The 25,803-nt window shown below is 37.2% G+C and overlaps 2 protein-coding genes across 3 annotated transcripts; one reads left to right on the forward strand and one right to left on the reverse strand.

Annotated features, from left to right (window-relative positions):
* The first annotated feature begins 5,445 nt into the window (after nucleotides 1-5,445).
* On the forward strand, nucleotides 5,446-16,018 carry LOC138308245 (replication factor C subunit 4-like). Its single transcript, XM_069249233.1, has 5 exons — nucleotides 5,446-6,939; nucleotides 10,339-10,464; nucleotides 11,078-11,158; nucleotides 13,823-13,939; nucleotides 15,011-16,018. Exons 1-5 carry the CDS (start codon nucleotides 6,763-6,765, stop codon nucleotides 15,101-15,103), a joined length of 594 nt encoding a protein of 197 aa, XP_069105334.1. The 5' UTR covers nucleotides 5,446-6,762; the 3' UTR covers nucleotides 15,104-16,018.
* A 3,768-nt stretch (nucleotides 16,019-19,786) lies between these two features.
* Nucleotides 19,787-24,129, reverse strand: LOC138308265 (E3 ubiquitin-protein ligase TRIM56-like). Of its 2 annotated transcripts, none has more exons than XM_069249259.1 (2): nucleotides 23,972-24,129; nucleotides 19,787-21,982 (listed from the first exon to the last, which is right to left on the reverse strand). In XM_069249259.1, exon 2 carries the CDS (start codon nucleotides 21,951-21,953, stop codon nucleotides 19,977-19,979), a length of 1,977 nt encoding a protein of 658 aa, XP_069105360.1. In that variant the 5' UTR covers nucleotides 21,954-21,982; nucleotides 23,972-24,129; the 3' UTR covers nucleotides 19,787-19,976. The 2 variants fall into 2 exon arrangements, with proteins under 2 accessions (XP_069105360.1, XP_069105361.1); XM_069249260.1 differs by having other exon boundaries at nucleotides 23,968-24,092.
* Nucleotides 24,130-25,803: the final 1,674 nt, after the last annotated feature.

Genomic DNA, 25,803 nt, shown 5'->3' on the forward strand with positions numbered 1-25,803 from the left:
TGGGACAAGATCAGAGTGAGTGTAGTACATTTAGTCACAGTAGACAGTAGGACAAGATCAGAGTAAGTGTAGTACATTTAGTCACAGTAGACAGCTAGTGGGACAAGATCAGAGTGAGTGTAGTACATTTAGTCACAGTAGACAGTGGGACAAGATCAGAGTAAGTGTAGTACATTTAGTCACAGTAGACAGCTAGTGGGACAAGATCAGAGTAAGTGTAGTACATTTAGTCACAGTAGACAGTAGGACAAGATCAGAGAAAGTGTAGTACATTTAGTCACAGTAGACAATTAGTGGGACAAGATCAGAGTAAGTGTAGTACATTTAGTCACAGTAGACAGCTAGTGGGACAAGATCAGAGTTAGTGTAGTACATTTAGTCACAGTAGACAATTAGTGGGACAAGATCAGAGTGAGTGTAGTACATTTAGTCACAGTAGACAGCTAGTGGGACAAGATCAGAGTAAGTGTAGTACATTTAGTCACAGTAGACAGTAGGACAAGATCAGAGTAAGTGTAGTACATTTAGTCACAGTAGACAGCTAGTGGGACAAGATCAGAGTAAGTGTAGTACATTTAGTCACAGTAGACAGTAGGACAAGATCAGAGTAAGTGTAGTACATTTAGTCACAGTAGACAGTAGTGGGACAAGATCAGAGTAAGTGTAGTACATTTAGTCACAGTAGACAGCTAGTGGGACAAGATCAGAGTAAGTGTAGTACATTTAGTCACAGTAGACAGTAGTGGGACAAGATCAGAGTAAGTGTAGTACATTTAGTCACAGTAGACAGTAGTGGGACAAGATCAGAGTAAGTGTAGTACATTTAGTCACAGTAGACAATTAGTGGGACAAGATCAGAGTAAGTGTAGTACATTTAGTCACAGTAGACAGCTAGTGGGACAAGATCAGAGTAAGTGTAGTACATTTAGTCACAGTAGACACTAGTGGGACAAGATCAGAGTGAGTGTAGTACATTTAGTCACAGTAGACAGTAGTGGGACAAGATCAGAGTAAGTGTAGTACATTTAGTCACAGTAGACAGACAGTGGGACAAGATCAGAGTAAGTGTAGTACATTTAGTCACAGTAGACAGTAGGGACAAGATCAGAGTGTAGTGTAGTACATTTAGTCACAGTAGACAGACTAGTGGGACAAGATCAGAGTAAGTGTAGTACATTTAGTCACAGTAGACAGTGGGACAAGATCAGAGTAAGTGTAGTACATTTAGTCACAGTAGACAGCTAGTGGGACAAGATCAGAGTAAGTGTAGTACATTTAGTCACAGTAGACAGTGGGACAAGATCAGAGTAAGTGTAGTACATTTAGTCACAGTAGACAGCTAGTGGGACAAGATCAGAGTAAGTGTAGTACATTTAGTCACAGTAGACAGTAGGACAAGATCAGAGTGAGTGTAGTACATTTAGTCACAGTAGACAGTGGGACAAGATCAGAGTAAGTGTAGTACATTTAGTCACAGTAGACAGTAGGACAAGATCAGAGTGAGTGTAGTACATTTAGTCACAGTAGACAGTAGGACAAGATCAGAGTGAGTGTAGTACATTTAGTCACAGTAGACAGCTAGTGGGACAAGATCAGAGTAAGTGTAGTACATTTAGTCACAGTAGACAGTAGGACAAGATCAGAGTAAGTGTAGTACATTTAGTCACAGTAGACAGCTAGTGGGACAAGATCAGAGTAAGTGTAGTACATTTAGTCACACGTAGGACAGTATCAGAGTAGTTAGTACATTTAGTCACAGTCAGTGGACAAGATCAGAGTAAGTGTAGTACATTTAGTCACAGTAGACAGTAGGACAAGATCAGAGTAAGTGTAGTACATTTAGTCACAGTAGACAGTAGTGGGACAAGATCAGAGTAAGTGTAGTACATTTAGTCACAGTAGACAGCTAGTGGGACAAGATCAGAGTGAGTGTAGTACATTTAGTCACAGTAGACAGCTAGTGGGACAAGATCAGAGTAAGTGTAGTACATTTAGTCACAGTAGACAGTAGTGGGACAAGATCAGAGTAAGTGTAGTACATTTAGTCACAGTAGACAATTAGTGGGACAAGATCAGAGTAAGTGTAGTACATTTAGTCACAGTAGACAGTAGTGGGACAAGATCAGAGTAAGTGTAGTACATTTAGTCACAGTAGACAACTAGTGGGACAAGATCAGAGTGAGTGTAGTACATTTAGTCACAGTAGACAGCTAGTGGGACAAGATCAGAGTAAGTGTAGTACATTTAGTCACAGTAGACAGTAGGACAAGATCAGAGTAAGTGTAGTACATTTAGTCACAGTAGACAGTGGGACAAGATCAGAGAATAGTGTAGTACATTTAGTCACAGTAGACAGTAGTGGGACAAGATCAGAGTGAGTGTAGTACATTTAGTCACAGTAGACAGTGGGACAAGATCAGAGTAAGTGTAGTACATTTAGTCACAGTAGACAACAGTGGGACAAGATCAGAGTAAGTGTAGTACATTTAGTCACAGTAGACAGTAGTGGGACAAGATCAGAGTGAGTGTAGTACATTTAGTCACAGTCAGAGACAATGCTTGAACAATGTTTTGTTTTGATGTCAAATACATATTTAATTGGATCAATATTCAGAGTAAACTCTTAATTAGTTATTTTAAATCCGTCAATATGAACAAAATATTCCTACAATCGAAGACAGTGAACATTAAAGTAGTAATTTAGTCATGAACCTGACAACTGCGTTTGTATTCATACGTCATTGCGTTCACGCTAATTTAACGCAACAAGATCAGAGTGGAGTATTTAGTTGAGCATCTGGTAAATATAGTATATACAATTTGTCACATTATACTGGACATAGTAAATTCTATTAAATTTCATGGTTATTACATTTACAAATTTTGCATTTTATTTCAATCCTTAGTACCCTATACATTTAGGTCAAAACCAAACAAGTGGACCACGTTGTGAAATGTTTTGTCTTGTATAACCTGTTACATATATATTTCAACAGGTATATTAGTAAATGACCATTATTATATTATAAAATATAGTTTGTAAAGAATATTTTTTTGCCTGATTATTTCTAGTTATATATTAAATAAAATATTCTTTCATAATGACATGTGGCCGTAAAGCACACAGGCTTCCAGCTATAGAGGTGGTATCTATTTCCAGTGTGCCTATTTTCCATGTAACGTGTGGACACGACTTTCATCCAAACTCAGGCGTGGGCGTAAAAGGTGTCACAAGACAGGGTTTGCAGGGTCAATTTGACACACACTCAAGATAATCCATTCACTCACCTCTCATATGTCATACATCATGACAACTGACAATTTTACACAGTTGGGGTCAATTTACATGTACAGGACATTACATGTGACACAGGGACATGTAAATTCAGACAGGAAACACAGCGCATGTTGTTTTAAGTAATAATATAATATATTTTATGTGCACAGTGAAGTTTCAAACACAACAATTGTTTGTAATAAGTTCACTGTCCTGAAAATTGAAAATGGTGGGGATGTTAACATGTAGAGGCTGTGGTACAGGGGACTTACTTTCATATGTGGATAGGAGGGATAAAGAAATTCTATCCAGGGGTCATAAATGATATCTATTTAATGTCATTCAATTGCCTACAGTATTACTCCAGGCTTGCCAAGTTTACAATTTTACAAACTTTGTGATTAACAAAGAAAATCTCTATTGAATATCTTACCTATACATATGGTTTTTAATAAATTTTTCATTTTATCTTATAATTTTACAGATAATATCCACTATCATGTTTATGGGTTTTAGTGGGTAATGTCCAGCAACAAATTTGAATAAAATTGTAGCAAAATATTCACTATCTATAAAAAAGTTGTCTGATATTTTTCAATGTAACCAATATTGCATTTTTACACAATATTTCAAATGGTTGCAGGTGAATTGTGATTGCTGCCATAAAAACCAGTTAGCGCATTTTCAAATTTTAACGATGAAACCTGGCATATTCAAATTTTAAAAGGAAAACCCAATTAGGTTCACAGACAGTGACGTCAAAGTTGCATTGCATTTGGGTAACATGATTTTTACAGTCTCAGACAACAAGATAACAAGTGTATTGTACAAGATACTAAACTAGTACTGAACCAATAGGTATGAGATAAATATATTGTGTGCAATCATATGCTGTCTCGTCTCATAATCCAGTTGTCTCGTCTCATCACCAGTTCATCACCTTCAGCATGTTCTCATGTATCATCCAGTTTTCGTCTGCTCACATTTATACATATAATATGTTGTTTATACATGAATTTCATATGCATCTAGAAGCGATACCTTTAAGAAATTTGGGCGGTTAGTTTATCGATTATATACATGTTATACATATACATATTATAAAGGTTTATTAATTATATTGCATAATGAAAGAATAAGTTAATTACTTTATTTCTAGTTATATATTAAATAAACATACCTTTCAGCACTGTGGCCGTAAAGCACACAGGCTTCCAGCTATAGGTGGTATCTGTCCGGTGCCTATTTTCCATGTAACGTGTGGACACGCTTCCACCAGGGTGGGCGTACACGTGCAAGGACAGGGTCATGCAGGGTCAATGTGACACACTCAACCAATCCATTCACTCACCTCTCATATGTCATCATAACAACTCACATACACAGATTTACATGTACAGGACATTACATGACACAGGGACATGTAAATTCAGACAATACACAGCGCATGTAGTTTTAAGACCTAATATAATATATTTTATGTGCACAGTGAATTCAAACACCGCAACAATTGTTTGTAGAGTTCACTGTCCTGCCTTGAAATGGTGGGGATGGGGGTAGAGGCTGTGGTACAGGGGACTTTCTTTCATATGTGGATAGGAGGGATAAAGAAATTCTATCCAGGGGTCACAAAATGTAGTAATACTCCAGGCTTGCCAAGTGTTTTACAACACTTTGTGATAACAAGGGTTAGAATATCTCTATCTTACCTATCTACATATGACATAGTATTTTTCTCTCATATCATTACAGATAATATCCAGTCAATTTGGGGTTTTCAGCAACAAATTTGAATAAAATTGCGACTGCAAATATATTCATCTAATAAAAAAGTTGTCTGATATTTTTGACATAAATCTACCAGTTTGCATCTTTTACAATAATTTCAATCTGGTTTCTGAAATTGGCATTCAAATTTTAACGAGAAAACTGGCATAAGGTTCACACAGTGACGTCAAAGTTGCATTGCATGTTGGGTAACCATTTACAGTCTCAGACGGCACAAGTGTATTGTACAAGATAAACTAGTACTGAACCAATAGGTATGAGAGAAATATATTGTTGCATATCATATGCTGTCTCGTCTCATCATCCAGTTGTCTCGTCTCATCATCCAGTTGTCTCGTCTCATCATCCAGTTTTCGTCTGCTCACATTTATACATATATATGTTGTTTGTAGCATGAATTTCATATGCATCTAGAAGCGATACCTTTAAGAAATTTGGGCGGTTTTCGATTATACAGTTTGACTGGTTGTACCAAGTCGTTTGTTTATGAATTAAAGATGGTAGTTATATATTGAAAAAGTCCTCACAGGCCTGTATCAAACCTTCAGTATTTATTCATGAAATAATGACTTTAACAAATAGTCGAACCAGTTGTTCCGATTAAACAAAAAAGGCCTTGGTTTCCTAAATAGTATTGTTGGGGTGTCAGTAGTAAGAGGTATCAATTCAATCACTTTAGCTGCATTTTATAAGTCCATAACTGACAAAACAAAGAACATATGAATCCGAAGTAAAATTAAAGAAATGCCCTTAATCAGTTTTTGGATATTACACAGTTATCTGCCCTTGTTGGAGCGTATCCATATTGTTATGTTGTGTTTGTAATTATAACATGATTATACTGAAGCAAACATAATTTTCTTTCCTATACTAAGGACAGTAGGGGTGACTATTGCCTACAATTTTAACTATTGCAATACTATTGCTATCGAGGGAAAGTTTAACTATTGCAATACTATTGCTACCGAGGGAAACACTATTGCAATAGTTTAACTATTGCAGGATGCAATTGCAATGGTATTGTGATAGTATTGCACTCTGAATTCGATTACAATCCGGTCGATGAATTGGCCGCCATGATGTACATCTAGTGAAGCATTGGTTTAGAGTAACTTCGCTTTACCTGCTAGTGTCACTGCCAACTCAAACGCAATGAAGATCGTGATTGAGAACATTGTCGGTTTTTGCGTTTTGGATAGAAAAGCATGGAAAAGTGACATTTTATCGTGACTGTTAGTCTGTTACTGTATGAAAACTCTGTGAGTACATGATTTTAGTCTAAGTTACAGAAAAATATCTGACTATTGAAACTATCGATAGTTTTACATACTATCAGCGATTGTTATCGACTTTTTGAAATTGCCATCGATTGATCGAGTTGAGAGGCATACAATCGCAATAAATCGATAGTCCGATGTATTTTTACATCCCTAAAGGACAGATAACTCTGTAGCCGTTTATTTATGCTACGCTGATGTTTTTGCAGTATTGCCATGGTCGCGAAAAAATGATCTGCAAAATATTAAGAAGTGGTTAAATTATATATACACCCTTAAAGCCATATCGAGAAAATTAAAAATCATTTAAGAAATTGTTTTCTGATTTTGAGTTATATACTGTGAATTTTCATAAAATGACCTACCGGGGTTATGTACTTTATTAAACAACTATGATTGTAGGCAGCTCTAAGGAGAACAATGGAAAAAGAAACCAAGACCACAAGATTTTGTCTGATTTGTAACTACGTCAGTCGCATCATCGAGCCTATTGCTTCAAGATGTGCAAAGTTCCGTTTTAAACCACTGTCTGAAGAAACACTTACTAAGAGACTGAAGGGGATCTGTGACAAAGAAAGCATCAGCTGTGATGACCAGGTTTGTAGGATTTGTAGAATCAAAGTATTACATGAGTTTGAACAGAAATAAAGGTTTCTCCCATACTCGACAGAGTTATCCCATGGTTGCTAGGGAAAAGATAACTCTGTCTTTTACCGGGGTAGGGAAAAAACAGCTTACACGTGCTAGACATATTTTGCATATATATGTGTATTTGAAAATTGATTTCTGATTGATACAATACAATTAAATGGTAATCATTAAATGTAATGAGAATAATTCATGTATCGCGTGATATCCTATAACGTTTGTGTGGGAATATTGTTACTATTGGTGATGGAATGATGTCAAATGATGATATCCCGCACAAACGTTATCAGGTATCACGTGGTACATTAATTATATCCATTGTTAATTATCCCCCGCCCAACAAAGTTGGTAGGGATATACAAATGGGTTCCGTCCGACCGTCCGTCTGTACGAATAGTTTCCGACGCATAACTCTAAAACCAGTAGAGATATTTCCACGAAACTTCATACACACATTGGTCTTATGGTCTAGTAGTACCTTTTGCTATTTTTAGGTTTTCATTTTGTGCATTTTTAGGTCATCTGACCCGAAGGGTCAGGATGACCTATAGTCATCATGTTTCGTCCGTCGTCGTGCGCCGTCCGCCGTGCGCCGTCCGCCATCCGCCGTGCGTTAACTTTTCACATTTTGAAACTTCTTCTCAAGTTTGACCAGTGGGATTGAGCTGAAACTTACCTGAAATGATCCTGAGATGGTCCCGACAAAGTGTTGTTATTTTCGGGTCGATCCGAAATCCAAGATGGCCGCCACAGCCGCCATCTTGAAAACACATTTTGAACTTCTTCTCAAGTTCTACCGGTGCGATTTGGCTGAAACTTACATGAAATGATCCTGACATGGTCCCGACAAAGTGTTGTTATTTTTCGGGTCGATCCGAAATCCAAGATGGCCGCCACAGCCGCCATCTTGAAAACACATTTTGAACTTCTTCTCAAGTTCTACCGGTGCGATTTGGCTGAAACTTGCATGAAATGATCCTGACATGGTCCCGACAAAGTGTTGTTATTTTTGGGGTCGATCCGAAATCCAAGATGGCCGCCACAGCCGCCATCTTAAAAACACATTTTAAACTTCTTCTCAAGTTCTACCGGTGCGATTTGGCTGAAACTTGCATGAAATGATCCTGACATGGTCCCGACAAAGTGTTGTTATTTTTCGGGTCGATCCGAAATCCAAGATGGCCGCCACAGCCGCCATCTTGAAAACACATTTTGAACTTCTTCTCAAGTTCTACCGGTGCGATTTGGCTGAAACTTGCATGAAATGATCCTGACATGGTCCCAACAAAGTGTTGTTATTTTTCGGGTCGATCCGAAATCCAAGATGGCCGCCACAGCCGCCATCTTGAAAACACATTTTAAACTTCTTCTCAAGTTCTACCGGTGCGATTTGGCTGAAACTTGCATGAAATGATCCTGACATGGTCCCGACAAAGTGTTGTTATTTTTCGGGTCGATCCGAAATCAAAGATTGGCGCCACAGGCGCCATCTTGAAAACATATTTTGAACTTCTTCTCAAGTTCTACCAGTGCGATTTGGCTGAAACTTGCATGAGATGATCCTGACATGGTCCCGACAAAGTGTTGTTATTTTTCGGGTCGAACAGAAATCCAAGATGGCCACCACAGCTGCCATCTTGAAAACACATTTTGAACTTCTTCTCAAGTTCTACCAGTCGGATTTGGCTGAAACTTGCATGAAATGATCCTGACATGGTCCCGACAAAGTGTTGTTATTTTTCGGGTCGATCCGAAATCAAAGATGGCCGCCACAGCCGCCATCTTGAAAACACATTTTGAACTTCTTCTCAAGTTCTTCCAGTGGGATTTGGCTGAAACTTGCATGAAATGATCCTGACATGGTCCCGACAAAGTGTTGTTATTTTTCGGGTCGATCTGAAATCCAAGATGGCAGCCACAGTCTCCATCTTGAAAACACATTTTGAACTTCTTCTCAAGTTCTACCGGTGCAATTTCGCTGAAACTTGCATGAAATGATCCTGACATGGTCCCGACAAAGTGTTGTTATTTTTCGGGTCAATCCAAAATCCAAGATGGCCGTCACAGCCGCCATCTTGAAAACACATTTTGAACTTATTCTCAAGTTCTCCCGAAGGGATTTGGCTGAAACTTGCATGAAATGATCCTGACATGGTCCAGACAAAGTATTGTTACATCTCTGGTTGATCCCAAATCGAAGATGACTACCATGACACTATGTCTAATTAATTTCCTATATTTAAAGGCCCTTGGGCCTCTTGTTTGAAATAAAATTTGTTGAAAGAAATTGAAAATGATCCTGACATGATCCTGACAAAGTGACACCATATATAATTAATTTTACTATTGTCAAGGTAGTCAGATGACCGTTAAGGCCCTTTGGGCCTCTTGTTTCAGTAACTATGGAAACATTGCTGAAAATATCATATTTTTGAACCAGGTTCGTTTCCGGAGCATAACTCTTAAACCAGCAGAGATATTTCCACGAAACTTCATAGACACATTCTTTTTATGGTCTAGTAGTACCTTTTGCTATTTTTAGGTTTTCAATTTTTGCACTTTTTCCGTTACAATGAAAACATTGCTGAAAATATCATGGTAAATGGTAAATGTTACTTTGCAAAACTCCACCCATCTTTGTGTATAAAGTCTAATATAAATGTCAAGGTTGTATACCTGATTCAACAATTGCAGCCCCGCATTACTTGAATTATACTCCATCTTTCTTTAGCTCAACTTCCTTTCTCCTGTTTTAGTCTTCACAATCAAACTTACTTCAGCTTTGATATCTCCATTGGCGGGGGATCTGAATGAATATGTCCTTGTTTGTATTACTTGATGCATACTGTAGAATTTATTTTCAGGAATTGTGCGATCTAAATTAATTTGCGAAAATTTATATCTGCAATTTAACACCTACATCATTGATTGTAAATTCCATTAAAATTTTAAATCCATGAATGTTAATTTTCGTGAACTTGTTTTGAAATGGAAATTGTGAAATTTAGCAGCCGCAAAGGAAGTTGGTTTACAGTGATCACTTACATGATAATGTGTGAATTTTTAGCTCAAATTTCATTTACAGATATAAATTGTTGCAAACGTACTTGTTTTAGCACACAAAATGTTAGCACAAAATTTATTTTCAACATGTGTTAGCCCAGTGATGAATTCAGTTGATTATTACAGTGAAGTATTTGTAATCCTAATGATGTACAGAATAGCAAAATGTGTTTAAGCGCTTTTGTCTGGCACAAAAAATTAAAAAAAAAAAAAAAAAAAAAAAAAGAACCACTAGAAATGTACGTTTACTGTATATTTTCATTATAATTTTTTAAAATCTGACAGGGTATCAAGGCTCTTTTACGAACATCAGAAGGAGACCTGAGAAAGGCAATCACTTATTTACAAAGTGCTTCTCGACTAAAAGCAGAGGAAACTATTACAGAAGAAGATATTGATGAAATAGCAGGGGTAAGTCAGAAATAGCAGGAGTGAATTAGAAATATCCAGATGATAATACCAAGAGTCAGAGTGAGACGGAAACAGAAATGACAATTCAGAAATAGAAAGAATGATTCAGAAATGGTGACAGATCAGAAAGAAAAGGAAGGTTTCAAAAATCACAGTAGTGAATCAGAAATAGCTGGAATGAATCTTATATAGCATATAAAATAGCAGGACTGAATCTAAAATAGCATATAAAATAGCAGGACTGAATCTAAAATAGCATCTAAAAATAGCAGGACTGAATCAGAAATTTCAAGAGGGACCTTTGTAGTAAGGCAGAAAAACAGGAGTGAGTTAAAATTAGAAAAAAAAACAATTTACTATTAGTAGGTAGCAGTAAAGGGTATTGAAATAGTAGGTTTACAATAGCAATCAAAAGTAGAAAATATCGCTAATGTCGGAAACAGGGAAAGAAAATCGGAAATGGTGAGTCCTGGAAATGACAAATGTTAGTAGAATAGGGAAGTAGCGGGTCATTATTGGTCCCCCAAGAGAGTCAGAAAAATTCTCTTTAAGGCTCAAACAAATGGCTTCCTGACGTGATAGTTTCATTATTAGGTATTTGTATTTTTCACAGGTTGTACCTGATCAAGTTTTAGATGACCTGATTGCTGTTTGCAGCACAGACTCCTATGAGAAGCTGGATGCAGGCGTTCAAGTGAGTAAATCGGTAAACTAAGGGAAACTATTGGATATGATCACTTTAGATTGGTGAAGTATTTTACTGACAAATTAATTCTCCCTTTCATCGTGGTTATCAATAATAATAACAGTATCACTCAAAGCTCCATCATCAACACTACTTTTAAAGTGAATAGTCAGACAAACAAAACAAGAGGCCCAGAGGGCCTGTATCGCTCACCTGGTTTGTAATGTCAAGTCATGTTCTGAATACAGGTTCATTGTTTCTTTTCTGCAGGAATTTGAATATTTACCTCTTATGTCCCTATCCCCCCCCCCCTCCTGCCCCCGGGGGGTCAGAGCCAAAATTTATACAAGTTCTGTTCCCCTTCCCCCAAGGATATTTGTGGCCAAATTTTGTTACAATCCATGCAGAACTCTAGGACAAGTAGCGATTTATAGAATTTACCTCTATTTCCCCTATATTGGGCCCCGCCACTCCTGCCCCTGAGGGGTCAGAGCCAAAATTTATACAAGTTATGTTCCCCTTCACCCAAGGATGTTTGTGGCAAAATTTGGTCACAATCCATGCGGAACTCTATGACTAGTAGCGATTTAAATTAAATGTCGACGGGCGACGGACGCCGCGCCATGACATAAGCTCACCGGCCCTTCGGGCCAGGTGAACTAAAAACCAGTTTTGACCATTGAAATTATGGTAAAGCCCCATGTAAATTTAGCACAGTTCTAAAATGAATTCGCCTTACTATTTGAAAGCGAGGCTGTGTGGAAATATCAACACACACATAGCCAGACGGGAAGACATTTTAGGATTCCTATAATTTAAATTAACTTTTTTGCATGCACAACGGGACAGGAAACTTCATTTTTCTATTTCATAAAAAAACATTACCACCTCTGGGTTATGAGTTAAGAATCCACATGGAATTGTTGTTAGGTATTGAGTGAAGATCAGTAGTTTTCTCCGGGTACTGAGTGAAGGTCAGTAGTTTTCTCCGGGTACTGAGTGAAGGTCAGTAGTTTTCTCCGGGTACTGAGTGAAGGTCAGTAGTTTTCTCCGGGTACTGAGTGAAGGTCAGTAGTTTTCTCCGGGTACTGAGTGAAGGTCAGTAGTTTTCTCCGGGTACTGAGTGAAGGTCAGTAGTTTTCTCCGGGTACTGAGTGAAGGTCAGTTTTTTTCTCCGGGTACTGAGTGAAGGTCAGTAGTTTTCTCCGGTACGAGTGGGTCAAGTTTCTCCGGGTACTGAGTGAAGGTCAGTAGTTTTCTCCGGGTACTGAGTGAAGGTCAGTAGTTTTCTCCGGGTACTGAGTGAAGATCAGTAGTTTTCTCCGGGTACTGAGTGAAGGTCAGTAGTTTTTCTCCGGGTACTGAGTGAAGGTCAGTAGTTTTCTCCGGGTACTGAGTGAAGGTCAGTAGTTTTCTCCGGGTACTGAGTGAAGGTCAGTAGAGTGAAGGTCAGTAGTTTTCTCCGGGTACTGAGTGAAGGTCAGTAGTTTTCTCCGGGTACTGAGTGAAGGTCAGTAGTTTTCTCCGGGTACTGAGTGAAGATCAGTAGTTTTCTCCGGGTACTCTAACTTTCTTCTACCTCCTAAACCTGGCTAACTGCACTATGGTAGCTCAAAGGACTTTTAGACAGAAAATGATGTCGTCTTTAGAGCTACAGTTGGCGCCTATTACTGCTAATGGAGCAAAGTAATGATTATGCAAACCATTATAAAACGTCGGTTTGCATTATATCGTACTTGGTTGATGTCGCTTACCTACTCGGCAATAAAACTGAACCACATAAAATATCAAATTCTCATCGAGGCATTATTTTTTTTTTACATAATACATATGAAGGTCTTTCTGAAGGAAATTTATACGGCAAGTCCACTAATTGTGAATTTGACGTCTTGTGAACGGTACGGTAGATATTAAGAATGGTAGTTGTGTTTGTTTTGGACAAAAATAATATGTAAATGCATGTATACGCATAAAATAATCGGAAACCTACAAAAAGGTATAGAAAACTGTGCCCGAGTGATTTTCGGAGGCAGTGCTCCACTACGACACATAGGGACCAATTCGTACCTGGCCGAAAGGTATAGTAGGCCGGGTACGTATATTCGTTCTAAAACCTGGCATGTCCTTAAATCACCGTGGTAACCTGGCTGTTGCCACTTAATATGACATACACCAAATAATTTAATACATGTACTATATTTGGTGTCAAATGAGTAAGTTTGTTGCTAAAACTGACTATCGAAGAATATTGCAGGTAATCAGTTCAGTAATCCAACCAACATATTTTCTGTATCAAAAGGTCACTGAGACTTAATTGATAATCATATAACAATTTAACCTAGGTAAGGCTATGTAGAATACCGAAATATAAATATATATATATATACTTTTACAAATCATTCACAATGACTTGGAAGTAAGTACAGAAGAGGTCTTAGTGTGGGAAGAAACCGGAGTACCCAGAGAAAACCAATGTAATCGGGCAGGTGACCCCTAATCTTTTCATTGGGGATCGAACCCCAGCCGGCTAGGTGAAAGGTGAGTGCCGAGCGGCTCAACCACTCCACCATCCAATCACCCTTAGTAGTTTCACTAAGACTCCCAATCTATTTACTGAATTATTGTTTATTTGTTTCACTGTATTGTTAATTTGTTTATTTGCTGTAATTCCAGGGCCTCATTAACGATGGTCACTCAGCGTCACAAGTCATCACACAAATGCATGAAAAACTGATAGAAAAGGAAGATCTCACAGACAAACAAAAAGCAGCCATCTTTGAAAAGCTTGCAGTAAGTGTACACATATCAGAAGGGACACAATATTTCACTAAATCTGAATGTTAGTTGGATGTAGGCTCTTCACATAAGGAAGAGTTACTTCCCTTCCCTGTCATTTCCTACTCGGAGTAAATACAATTTATTGTGAGAGGTTCAATCATTTATTGTACTTGTTTTTCAGCTCGTTAACATGTTTTTCACGTCGTCGTCAAATGCCTGATTGATGTTGAATTGTTTATTTTTCAAGTTGCTGACAAATGTGTAACCGATGTTGAATTGCTTAGGAGCTCACCTGCCCAAAGTCCTGATATTTGGTTTATAGTATGCAGGTATTTCATTCAAGGTCACAGGAGCCAAATAAGCTAAATTCTTTAAACAATTTCTTAATTACCATGTCTAGAGACCCGATATGAGGCCTGTAACGTGCTAGGATGCAGGGCTACCAGGTTTGTTCAAATAAATGACTTTGACCACAGGGGTCAAATAGGCTAAAATATCTTTCAAACAACTTATTCTTAATAAGCAATTATGCCTAGAGAACTGATATTGGGCATTTGACATGCTGGGATGAAGGCCTAGCAATTTGTTTAAATGAATGACTTTGACCTTCATTCAAGGTCACAGGGGTCAAATTAAAAGAGACTAAAATGTTACGCAACTTCTTATCAAGAACTAATAAGCCTAGACACCTGAAATTATAGGGGTCATACATAGAAATTCTTATTGACTCTTATATGTCTTGAGTATGCACCATGATTACCAGATATAGCAGGTGAGCGATTTGGGCCCCTTGTTTTTCAGGTTGACATGAGGTTGTTGACAAATGCCTGATGGATGTTGAATTATTTGTTTTTCAGATTGTTGACAAATGCTTGATGGATGTTGAATTATTTGTTTTTTCAGATTGTTGACAAATGCTTGATCAATGTTGAATTATTTGTTTTTCAGATTGTTGACAAATGCTTGATCAATGTTGAATTATTTGTTTTTCAGATTGTTGACAAATGCTTGATCAATGTTGAATTATTTGTTTTTCAGATTGTTGACAAATGCCTGATCAATGTTGAATTATTTATTTTTCAGATTGTTGACAAATGCCTGATGGATGGAGCTGACGAGTACTTACAATTGATGTCTCTCTTCACCATTATAATGCACCAAGTTTGTCACGGATGATATAGTGAAACAAAAGGTTCAATGGACTAAAAACTTTGTTTGTCTCTAACGTGTCATGGCATCTCTAATTGGCCCTAAAAAGTGCTTAAAGGGACAATTCGGTCTAAGAGTACATTAAAACTTGCACATATTTTGGAAACAAACCAGTTCTAATGGAAATTAGATCAGTTGGTTTTACTGTGATATGCCAGAAAAGCCTACTGTAGTTAATTGTATGTGAAATGTTCAATCGCCATTACACATAGCCTTGTATGCCGAACCCTGACCCTTGCCTGTGTAATAAAGAATTTTTTGTCTAAAACTACTCAAAACGCTCTTACAGTTGTGTTAACATTATCAGATGCATGTTCTTGTCTAAAAATAATTTCATCAACTCCTCAGTGGCTATGTATTGCATTTGTTTAACGTGTGTGACTTTGACTCGGGTAAGGGTACAGCGTACATGTTGTACCTGCTTAATCCTATTGATCAACGATTTGGAATTTCAATGGTATCAATCAAAATACTTAACAATGTTGTGAAATTTGTCACTATTTCTTGTCATATGTTTCATAAGGAATGTAGAACAATACATTTATGTCATATTTTGCTTCGTGGTTATGTAACGAATTAGCTTCACTGAATTGTCCCTTTACATCAAACTGAAGAAAGGACACACTGGGGATCCATTTGATGGATCTCTGTTCAAAACCATTTGATAAACTATATTAATTTGAGAAAAAGGATGAACTATATGTGAAGAAGAATATTGACAGATGTAAAAGAATCAAATGTACCAGTGGATCTGACCCTGTCTTTTGAGAAACAGAATGCTGATATTAACAAAAGAATATGGTTCATTTGAATGACTGTTAATAATTCACTTGTTTCAAATATGATTATATTTATAATAAAACAATCTTTTATTCAAGCAAAGGCTGTATTTATGTATTACAATTTCCAAATCACATCAAATCTTAAATGCTGGTGTTATGTACAATAGCAAGGTAATATTTTTAAGTGAATAGTCTGGCGAAGAAAATATGTAAATGCGTTCATTGGCCTTTCAAAAGTCCTTACATATCAAAACGACTGTCAAATTCTGCTTACATTGTCCAGGTTTGACCATTGGAATTATTGAAAGCCCTGTGTAAATTTAACACAGTTATGAAAATAACTCTATAAAATCGAGACTGCGTGGAATTGTCAACACGGACATAGCTAGTTAGGAGGACATTTCAGGGTTCCTATAATATCAATTAATTTCTTAGCATGCAAAGCCTTTTTGACAGGAAATTATATTTTTCTATTTCATCAGAAATTATACTGGATATATTAACACCATTTTTACGGACTTTAGCCTTCCTTTACCCGACTATTCACTTTAAAATTACGTTCTACTAATTGTGTACTGGTTCTGTAGACAATTAAGAGACACAGGGACACAGCATGTTACCCATAACTGGTTCTGCAGATACTAAAGGGACACAGGGACATGGTATGTTAATCATTACTGGTTCTGTAGACAATAAAGAGACACAGGGATTTGGCATATTACCCATTACTGGTTCTGTAGATATGGCCATTGAATCTTATCTTGACAATAAATTGTTTCATGAATCAAATTTTGTTTGCAAGAATCTTAAAATTTTTTAGTTAATTATATACCATATTCGACCCAACAAGCGCCCAGGGCGCTTAAAAAATTGAAGCAAATCTGGGGAGGGGGGTTAATAGAAACAAATTTGGATTAGCTTTTCATAAAATTGTTCTACAAAGTAAGCCATAAATCAATTTTCAAAAGAAAGCAGTAAGGAAATCAACACTTGTTTTCATTTTTAGCCCACCATCATCAGATGGTGGGCTATTCAAATCGTCCGTCTGTAAACAATGCTTGTTATCCTATTTCGTAAAAACTGCTGCAGGTCCATTTTGTTCAAACTTCACATGGAGGGTCCCCTTGGTCCATATTTGTGCCATACAGATTTTGAGGCTGATCGGAAAAACAAGATGGCCGCCAGGCAGCCATCTTTGATTTTGGCAGTTGAAGTTTGTTATCGATATTTCTTGAAAACTACTGAAGGGATTTTGTTCAAACTTCACATGGAGGTTACCCTTGGTCCCTATTTGTGCCATACAGATTTTGAGGCTGATCGGAAAAATAAGATGGCCGCTAGGCAGCCATCTTTGATTTTGGCAGTTGAAGTTTGTTATTCAATATTTCTTGAGAACTACTGAAGGGATTTTGTTCAAACTTCACATGGAGGTTACCCTTGGTCCCTAGTTGTGCCATACAGATTTTTGATGCTGATCGGAAAAACAAGATGGCCGCCAGGCAGCCATATTTGATTTTGGCAGTTGAAGTTTGTTATCGATATTTCTTGAGAACTACTGAAGGGATTTTGTTCAAACTTCACATGGAGGTTACCCTTGGTCCTATTTGTGCCATACAGATTTTGAGGCTGATAGGAAAAACAAGATGGCCGCCAGGCGGCCATCTTGGATTTTGATAGTTAAGGTTTGATATCCCCATTTCTCAAAAAGTGCTGAAGGGATCTTTGTCAAATTTAATATGTAGGTTCCCCTAGGGCCCTTGTTGTGCATATTGCATTTTTGGACCAATCGGTGAACAAGATGGCCGCCATGCCGCCATCTTGGATTTCGATAGTTAAAGTTTGTTATGGCTATTTCTCAGATAGTACAGAAGGGATCTGTATCAAATTTCATATGTAGGTTCCCCTAGGGACCTAGTTGTGCATATTGCATTTTGGGACTGATTGGTTAACAAAATGGCCGTCAGGCAGCCATCTTGGATTTTGTTATTCAAAGTTTGTTATCGCTATTTCTCAGAAAGTACTGAAGGGATCTGTCTCAAAATTCATATGTAGGTTCCCCTAGGGCCCTAGTTGTGCATATTGTGATTTGGGACTGATCGGTCAACAAAATTGCTGCCAGGCAGCCATCTTGGATTTTTATATTCAAAGTTTGTTATCGCTATTTCTCAGAAAGTATTGAATGGATCTTTCTCAAATTTCACATGTAGGTTACCCTAGGGCCCTAGTTGTGCATATTGTGACCGGGACCGATTGATCAACAAGATGGCCGCCAAGGAGTCATCTTGGAATTTGATAGTTGAAGTTTGTTACCGCTATTTCTCAAAAGGTACTGAGGCAATCTGTCTCAAATTTTATATGTAGTATGTTTGAAAAAGTTTAAAAAGTAGAGAAAAGATCCATCTTTCCTTTGTCAGATATAGATCATTCTTTGGTGGGCGCCAAGATCCCTCTGGGATCTCTTGTTTTCAGACTGCATTAATTTGAAGTACCGTATTCGACCCAATAAGCGCCCAGGGCGGCACTTAGAAAATTGATAAAAATGAGAAGGTGCTAATAAGTCAAAATTATTCCAAATCTCTACCGTTTTATGTAGTTTTGGTCCTTATTTATGCCTGGGCAATTGAAATTTAGGCCTCAAAAAGGGGGAGGGGCGCTTATAGGGACATAGGCGCTTATTGGGTCGATTACGGTAAGTGGAATTTAAGCCTAAAAAAGGGGAAGGGGTGATTATAGGGACGGGGGCGCTTATTAGGTCGAATATGGTATGTGCAATTTCACCATACCTGTACTACTAAAATGGAATTATTTGCAGTGTACAAATTTGACATATTTGACAATACCTTTGGTGGAAGGGAATGCAAGTTGTACCAAGCTTGCCAGATGCCCATTAATCTTTGAACTTTGAACCCTTAATATTAACAAATTAACATAATTGCCTTTTAACACAACTGATCAGTCCAGCGATTAATGAATAAAACCTTTGGTGGTTCTTTGTGACATCATTTTAAGTATTAATTATGATGTCATAATCAATATGTGACATCATGTGATTGTCTTAGTAGACAAAAGGGGACTGTGATGTTTGTATTGTTAAGATGTCCCGACAAATCACCTCTGGGTTCCAAGTTTGAATCCCAGGTACGCTGCGCTTTCCTCCACCAACAAACCTGGAACATCCTTAAATGACTTTGCTGTTAACAGTATTTTCATTTAACTATTAAAATCACACTATGGTGGCTAGAAACATTGCATATGAGGTATATTCCATTTGAATTAAAAGCAAACAATATTGACACTTTTGCCCATTGATTATTATTATCATTATTATTTTTATTGGCCTTCAAATTGAAGAATACACAATGATAAAACACAACACATTAAAGTAGCAAAATATAATGACAAATTACGTAACATTTCACTCATGGCTGTGAAATATGAAATGTTTATATATAAACCTTGTTAAATAAGTTGGTATGCAACATGTGTTAAAAATTGTACGTGGCATATCAAATTATACCACTTGTAAAATAAATTCCTCACTACATAACCACATGTGTAAGATCTATATCTTACGTGAAGTGGTGGATATTACCAAAGGCTTCTTACATATCAAATTATAGAACATCTGTATTTCATTGTACATAGCAACATCGTGAACATAGTGATTCTTCTGGATTCTGAGATGAAATTTTAGAAAGTGAAAGATAAACAGACAAGGGTTAGTTATGATCTTCTTATTTCAATCATCACACAAGTTGTTTGTTTCTATTGTAATTCATTGTATTGTATTATTCCTTGCTACATACTCACGAGTGTAAAATCTATATCTAACGTGAGGTGGTGAAAAATAACAAAGGCTTGTTATAACTCAAATTATAGAACATCTTTATTTCATTTTACATAGTGACACCATTTTAACATAGGTTGTTCTAGATTTTGAGACGTAGCTTTCTCATTTGAATAATCACAGTTATTTTGGGGATGTGATCTTTAATAGATTCTTATTTTTAGTAATACATCATTGTCATTTATTGTTATGTTTCACGGTTTCCATTAATTCAGCAGAGTTGAAAGATACGAATGTAGCTACGATCATTCACAGTATCATTCAGGTTGGAAACCACAAACTTTTCACCATTAACAGCTATTGTCCTTGGTTTCTGTATTCCATCTGTAGATGTCAGTAGTTCCCGGACACGTGTCCCATCCCCAGATATCTGTACGACGTTGTGTGAATTCCAACCACACACGTAGATGTTTCCCTCCCTGTCTACGTTTATTCCAGCAGAACCTCTAACGACACCAACCTTCATCACGTCCGTGCGGCGTTTGTCTGGCGACAGTCTGGACACAGCGACTTGTCCGTCTGTGTTGTTATTAGTACTGACGAGTATGTCACCTCTCTCTGTATCATGTCCAAGGTTCCAGCATATGTTGTCATATGTGTGTAACATGTCAGTGGCTCCGTCCTGTGTCAGACTGTACACTCCTCCACACTCAACACTCACTACAAACCTCCCGTCTCTATGTGTGATACCAATTATTTTTTTCTTTGTGTTGATGACAGATGACAGAGATAGTTTTTTGTCCCCCACTTTTACCACATGTACACCTTTACCTCGGACAGCGACTGCCACAGTAGTGTTGTTCACCAAACACATATCAATGGGATTTCCAGGAACCGTCAGCTGATCCAGGTACTGTCCTTCGTCTGTAAACAGTTTCAGTCTCTTGTTACCACAGTCACTAACTACTATGTTGTTATCTGGAAGGTACACAATACCACCTATACCAATAGTGGATTTATCAGCTGGGATATTTACGTTGAACTTCCTTATCTCCTTCGCTTGGCGCTCTGACAGTGGCAGTCGACGGAACACAGGATCAACAGGAAAACGTCGCCTCCGTTTCTCAATCACAATCTTCCCCAACATGTGATCACGTTGAGTGCCAGGTTTAGGAACCTGATGCTGAATACTGACGGATGTATAGGGTTCACTCATATCTTTTATCAGGTCCTGACATGACTCGATCTCGGCCTGTCCCCTCTGATAAATCATTATAGCCTCCATGGGGTTGTTTTCCTCTACAGCTTTGACGGAAGACTTCATGGTATTTAGCATACCCTTCATCAGACGATCACATTGCCGTAACGACACCTCGATGTTCTCTTTCTCATGTTTATACTTTGTGACCAATTCATCCGTGACGGCTTTCTGACATTCATCTAGTTCTTTCTCGATCCTCTGGCGTAGGTCTGTGATGCTCTTCAGAGCAACTTCTTGATTTTGAACCAAGGTTTGGATCTGTCCATCAAAGTCCTTAATCAACGACTTCATGGCTTCAGCACCTTTCTTCAGCATCTCTTCCATGTCTCTTAGTCGTGTCCCACATTTTAACCTCTCTAAATATTCCTTGGCTGTCATCACCACTTCCTGTTCACACTGCCTGTGGTATTTGATCATGCATACATGACACCCAAGACGTTGGTGTTTTTCACAATACCAACAGATTTTTTCTCCGTGTTGATCACATTTCGAAACAGATTCCTCCGGTTTTGACCTGCTGATATCATACTCACTGATATCTAAGATATCACAGTCACTGTGTATGATGTCATGATAGTGTTCCTTACAGTTCTCACAAAAATGTGTGTTCATCATTTTGCACCAGAACTTGGCTGGATTAGTCAGGGTACCTTTGGTCTGGCATGGTTTGCAGTATGGTAATTCAGATGAACGTTCCTTTAGCTGGACAAGGTCCTGGATCACGACATTAGTCGGGAACTGCTCCGCCCATTTCTCCTTTGGTTCAGCTTGATTGACAGGAGAGATCATCCTCCGACAGATTGGACAGGGAAATGATGTATCTGACACCCTCTTATCAGATATTTCCTTGTCGATGTAAGTCCCAAGACATTCCTGACAGAAGCTGTGTAGACAAGGTAGGGACTTGGGTTGTTGGAGTCTTTCAAGACAGATTGGACATTCAAGTAAGTGTAGGTCGAGTTCTGGAGGACGTCCGCCTTCAGCCATTGTAATTATTGGTAGTGATCAACGTGGATCTAAAAGTAATAATAATCATCAATTAAATTATTTAAATTTTATGCTTGATTAAATCGCTAAGTCTTAACAGTTTTAAGATTTGAATTACACAGACTTGTCATTTTAGCTTTGTTATATTTTGTTTGCTAGTGGGGAGTCGGGGGGTCCCTTACCACACACACAAGTTCTACACCTACAGTCCCAGGGAGTAAAATGCACTTTTCCTTCATTCTTATATACCCATTTAGTTCATGCTATTTTGATTTTTCCTTTCACTGTCCTGTTACCATTAGATACATTGACAGACCGTCATAACTAAAGTAGAACTCAAACATAACACACTCGGCCAAGACAAATTATCATATACCTATTGGACTGAATTGCTCAGTGCTATCTGTTGATTATGGTGTATGTATATGTACTATACAAGGCCTTATAATATAGATAGTCTTGTTAGTGAATTTAAAGATATTTCCATGTTTTACACAGGTTAATTAAAAATGATGATCAATCTCAATTAACACTGTATATGAACAAACCTGGTAACCTTCATTTAAGTATTCTGACATGATTTAAGGTTTTTGGACCCTTGTTACCTCAGTCAAAGTCATTTTATTTGAGGACTTTTGGTATCTAGTCTCTATGACTGTTAGATATTGACAAGAAATTGGTTTAAGATTTTACCTGTTTGATCCATGTGTCCATGATTGAAGTTCAAGGTCAGTCATTTGAAAGCATAAATATGGTAAAACCTAGCTTACCCCAGAATTCCCTAGATCCAATCTGAGGTATCTAAGATATTTAAGTTATTGAGAAGTTCTGTTAATATTTTGGCCTATACGACACCTGTGATCATGAATGAAGTTCAAGATCATTTGTTACAAACACACTTGCTAACCTTTTTTTTCTAATTCATCGTAGCATGCAATACCAGTACCAGGTCTGGCTATTAAAAAACATCCCTTTTGAATGAAGTCAATGTCATTAATTTGAATAAACTTAAATAGAAGCAAGCCTAGATGCAGTATTAGGTCTATGGGCAACCTTATTGATTTAAAATAGTTTGAATAGATATTTAGATACACCTACAGTGATAGTATATATCTAAATTTTAGCTCGGATTCACAGAGGGCCAGTTCAATGAAAATGCATGTTGTCATACATGTTTTTGTATTTTGGTGGATGGACTGATGAACAAACCTAATAGTCATGTGATTTTCTTCAGTAAATATTCCAATTTTTTAATAACTTATGAAATCTCGTATTTTCCTGAAAAAATCACTTGACTATTAGGTATATTCAACAGTCCATCCACCAATTACAAAAATGTAGGACAACATCCGTTTTCATTGAACTGGCCCCCTGTGCGTGGATATGACATATAGGCTCATGATGTGACTAGCAAAAAAAAAAAAAAAAATACTCAGCATTTAATTTTCTCACATGTCGGATCACAATACATCAGCGTTAATAACAAGAAGATAATAGGACTTGGAAATACTATAATTTCATAATGATTCTCTCTACTTTCGTTTTCTACTTCGTTCTGATGACCTTTGTACTTTATAGACATTCAATTGAAAACATGTCGTCCCAGTATACATATACGTTAAGCTTTGTTATGATGTTTGGGCGACATGACTACGTACACGAACAAATTATTACAGCTCTTTCTCGTCCCCAGAAATTCACTTCCAAGATTCTGGAAGCTAACGTACAATTCCATTGGTTCCTAATTATGGGATGTTGAAAGTTCCTAAAACTTTATCAAACTGAGTGATAATAGGGTCTGTATTTCAATTAGAGGATTTTTTGTCATTGCGTTTCTCTCTACTTTCGGTTTCTACTTCGTTACCGTTACTAACATAAAGATTACGTTGTCATTTTGTGATATTAATACAGTATATTTCATAATGTCATACACAGATAGCCTAGTTATTGAACTGCAATGTCTAGTTGTTTGAATGGAAACTGAAATATTGGAATGAACTGTACATGAACTTACTCACCGTGCCCAGTTACCACAGATCTGGGTGTAGATACGGAATGAAACGAAGGGAAGTAACTCTAAATCTAAAATGCGTCCAACCCATTCGGCAAACCTCGGTTGATTCCGGTAATAAGGCACTGGAATGATGAATATTACCTTGTCATATATATTCGTATGATTTCATAATGAGTCAATATTAGATAAATTCTACAGATATTGTACATTAAGTAGAGATGAAATCATATGGAAAAAACCCAAGCTTTCTTTTTTTAATATTTTAAAACGGTAAGAAAGTACAATGTATTGATATCATAGATGCTTTATGAGGTGCACCCCAGAAACCCATTGTATAAACTATCAGACCGTAGGTTGATTAACGTGGGTAACCGACGATGCATGGGGTGGGTGGGTTCTTTTTGTATAGATCTTTGATATAATAGATGAGTTATGAACGCATCTACAAGTATATGTGAACAAGTCAGTAAATTTTAAATGATTAATTAATGTGAAGAAGTCTTTTTTTCGTTTGAACTCATTCTGATTGATGCAAAGTAATTACGGCATTATGATTGAAATTGTGTAGATACTCTAGTGGATACGTGTCAGTACTGTGTAGCTTCTGTCAGGAGGTTATTAAGTGATGTTTACTCTATTTTCTTTTCAACAGTGATTGGTAAATATATTTTTTTCATTGCATGATTTCAATGCATTGTATATCTTCTGTTATTCCAAACTATTGTTCTATTATGGTTTTAATTGTAGAAAACATTTGAATTTTTATTTTCATTTAAATTTTCTTAAATCTCAATTTACAGAATCCTTAATTGTATCAACTTTGTTGTCTACAGCTTTGAATGTATGTATGTTGTAAATTGCATTCCACACACATTGCAAGAGGTGAAGAATCTTTCAATTACTGAAATTATTTGCTACTAGAATTGATACTTTTATAATTCAATTTTACTTGCAATGAGTATTTTCATTGGCTTAAAAATGTACTTTATCTACTCATAAAGGACAAAAATGACATCGCCGTTTGTAATGTAGCGGGATTGGACTGCGTCGATCATCGGTGACCAGGTAGCTTAGCGACAGAGCATTCTGCTAGTGTTCGGAGGTCCCGGGTTCGAATCCCGGTCTGGCCGCTACATTTTCTCCTCTCAGTAAGGATTAGCTTAGATAACGGCGTGATGATTTCATACACAAAAGAGTCCCAAAATGAATTCTGAATATTGAAGAGATTATCTTTAGTAAATTGAATTATAAGGATTAATTTGAATACATCTTTTTTATGTCATCGAGATATAACACAACATTACTCTCATAACAAACCGTGGTTTAGTTAGAGTACACTCCGGTTTTTGTGTTATATCTCCATATCATAAAAATATATTCGAGTTAGTCCTTAAATATTGTAAAGTATGGTTTGCATTGTGTTAGCAATAAAATACTTCTAACGGCACATTTCTATACCAAGGACCTGTCAGTACCCAAGCGTATAGTCTTTTATGTTTTATATCTTCTTCATTTTTATCGTGAAATCAATACAGGTAGATTTAGCTAGAACGAGCGAGAGAGCGAGCTTATGCTAGACTACAAAACACTATAAGTCTCTAAATCTCTGTATATCGGAAAAATAAAGCAAACAAACACACACACAAAAAGAAAACAAGAGATCCAAGAGGGATCTTGGCGCCCACCAAAGAATGATCTATGTCTGACAGTCGAAAGAGGGATCTTTTCCCTGCTTTTCAAACTTTTTCAAACACACTTCATATAAAATTTGAGACAGATCGCTATAGTACTTTCTAAGAAATAGTGGTAACAAATTTCAACAATGAAATCTAAGAT

Source organism: Argopecten irradians, chromosome 14 (genome assembly GCF_041381155.1).
Source record: "Argopecten irradians isolate NY chromosome 14, Ai_NY, whole genome shotgun sequence".
NCBI classification, from domain to species: Eukaryota; Metazoa; Mollusca; class Bivalvia; order Pectinida; family Pectinidae; genus Argopecten; species Argopecten irradians.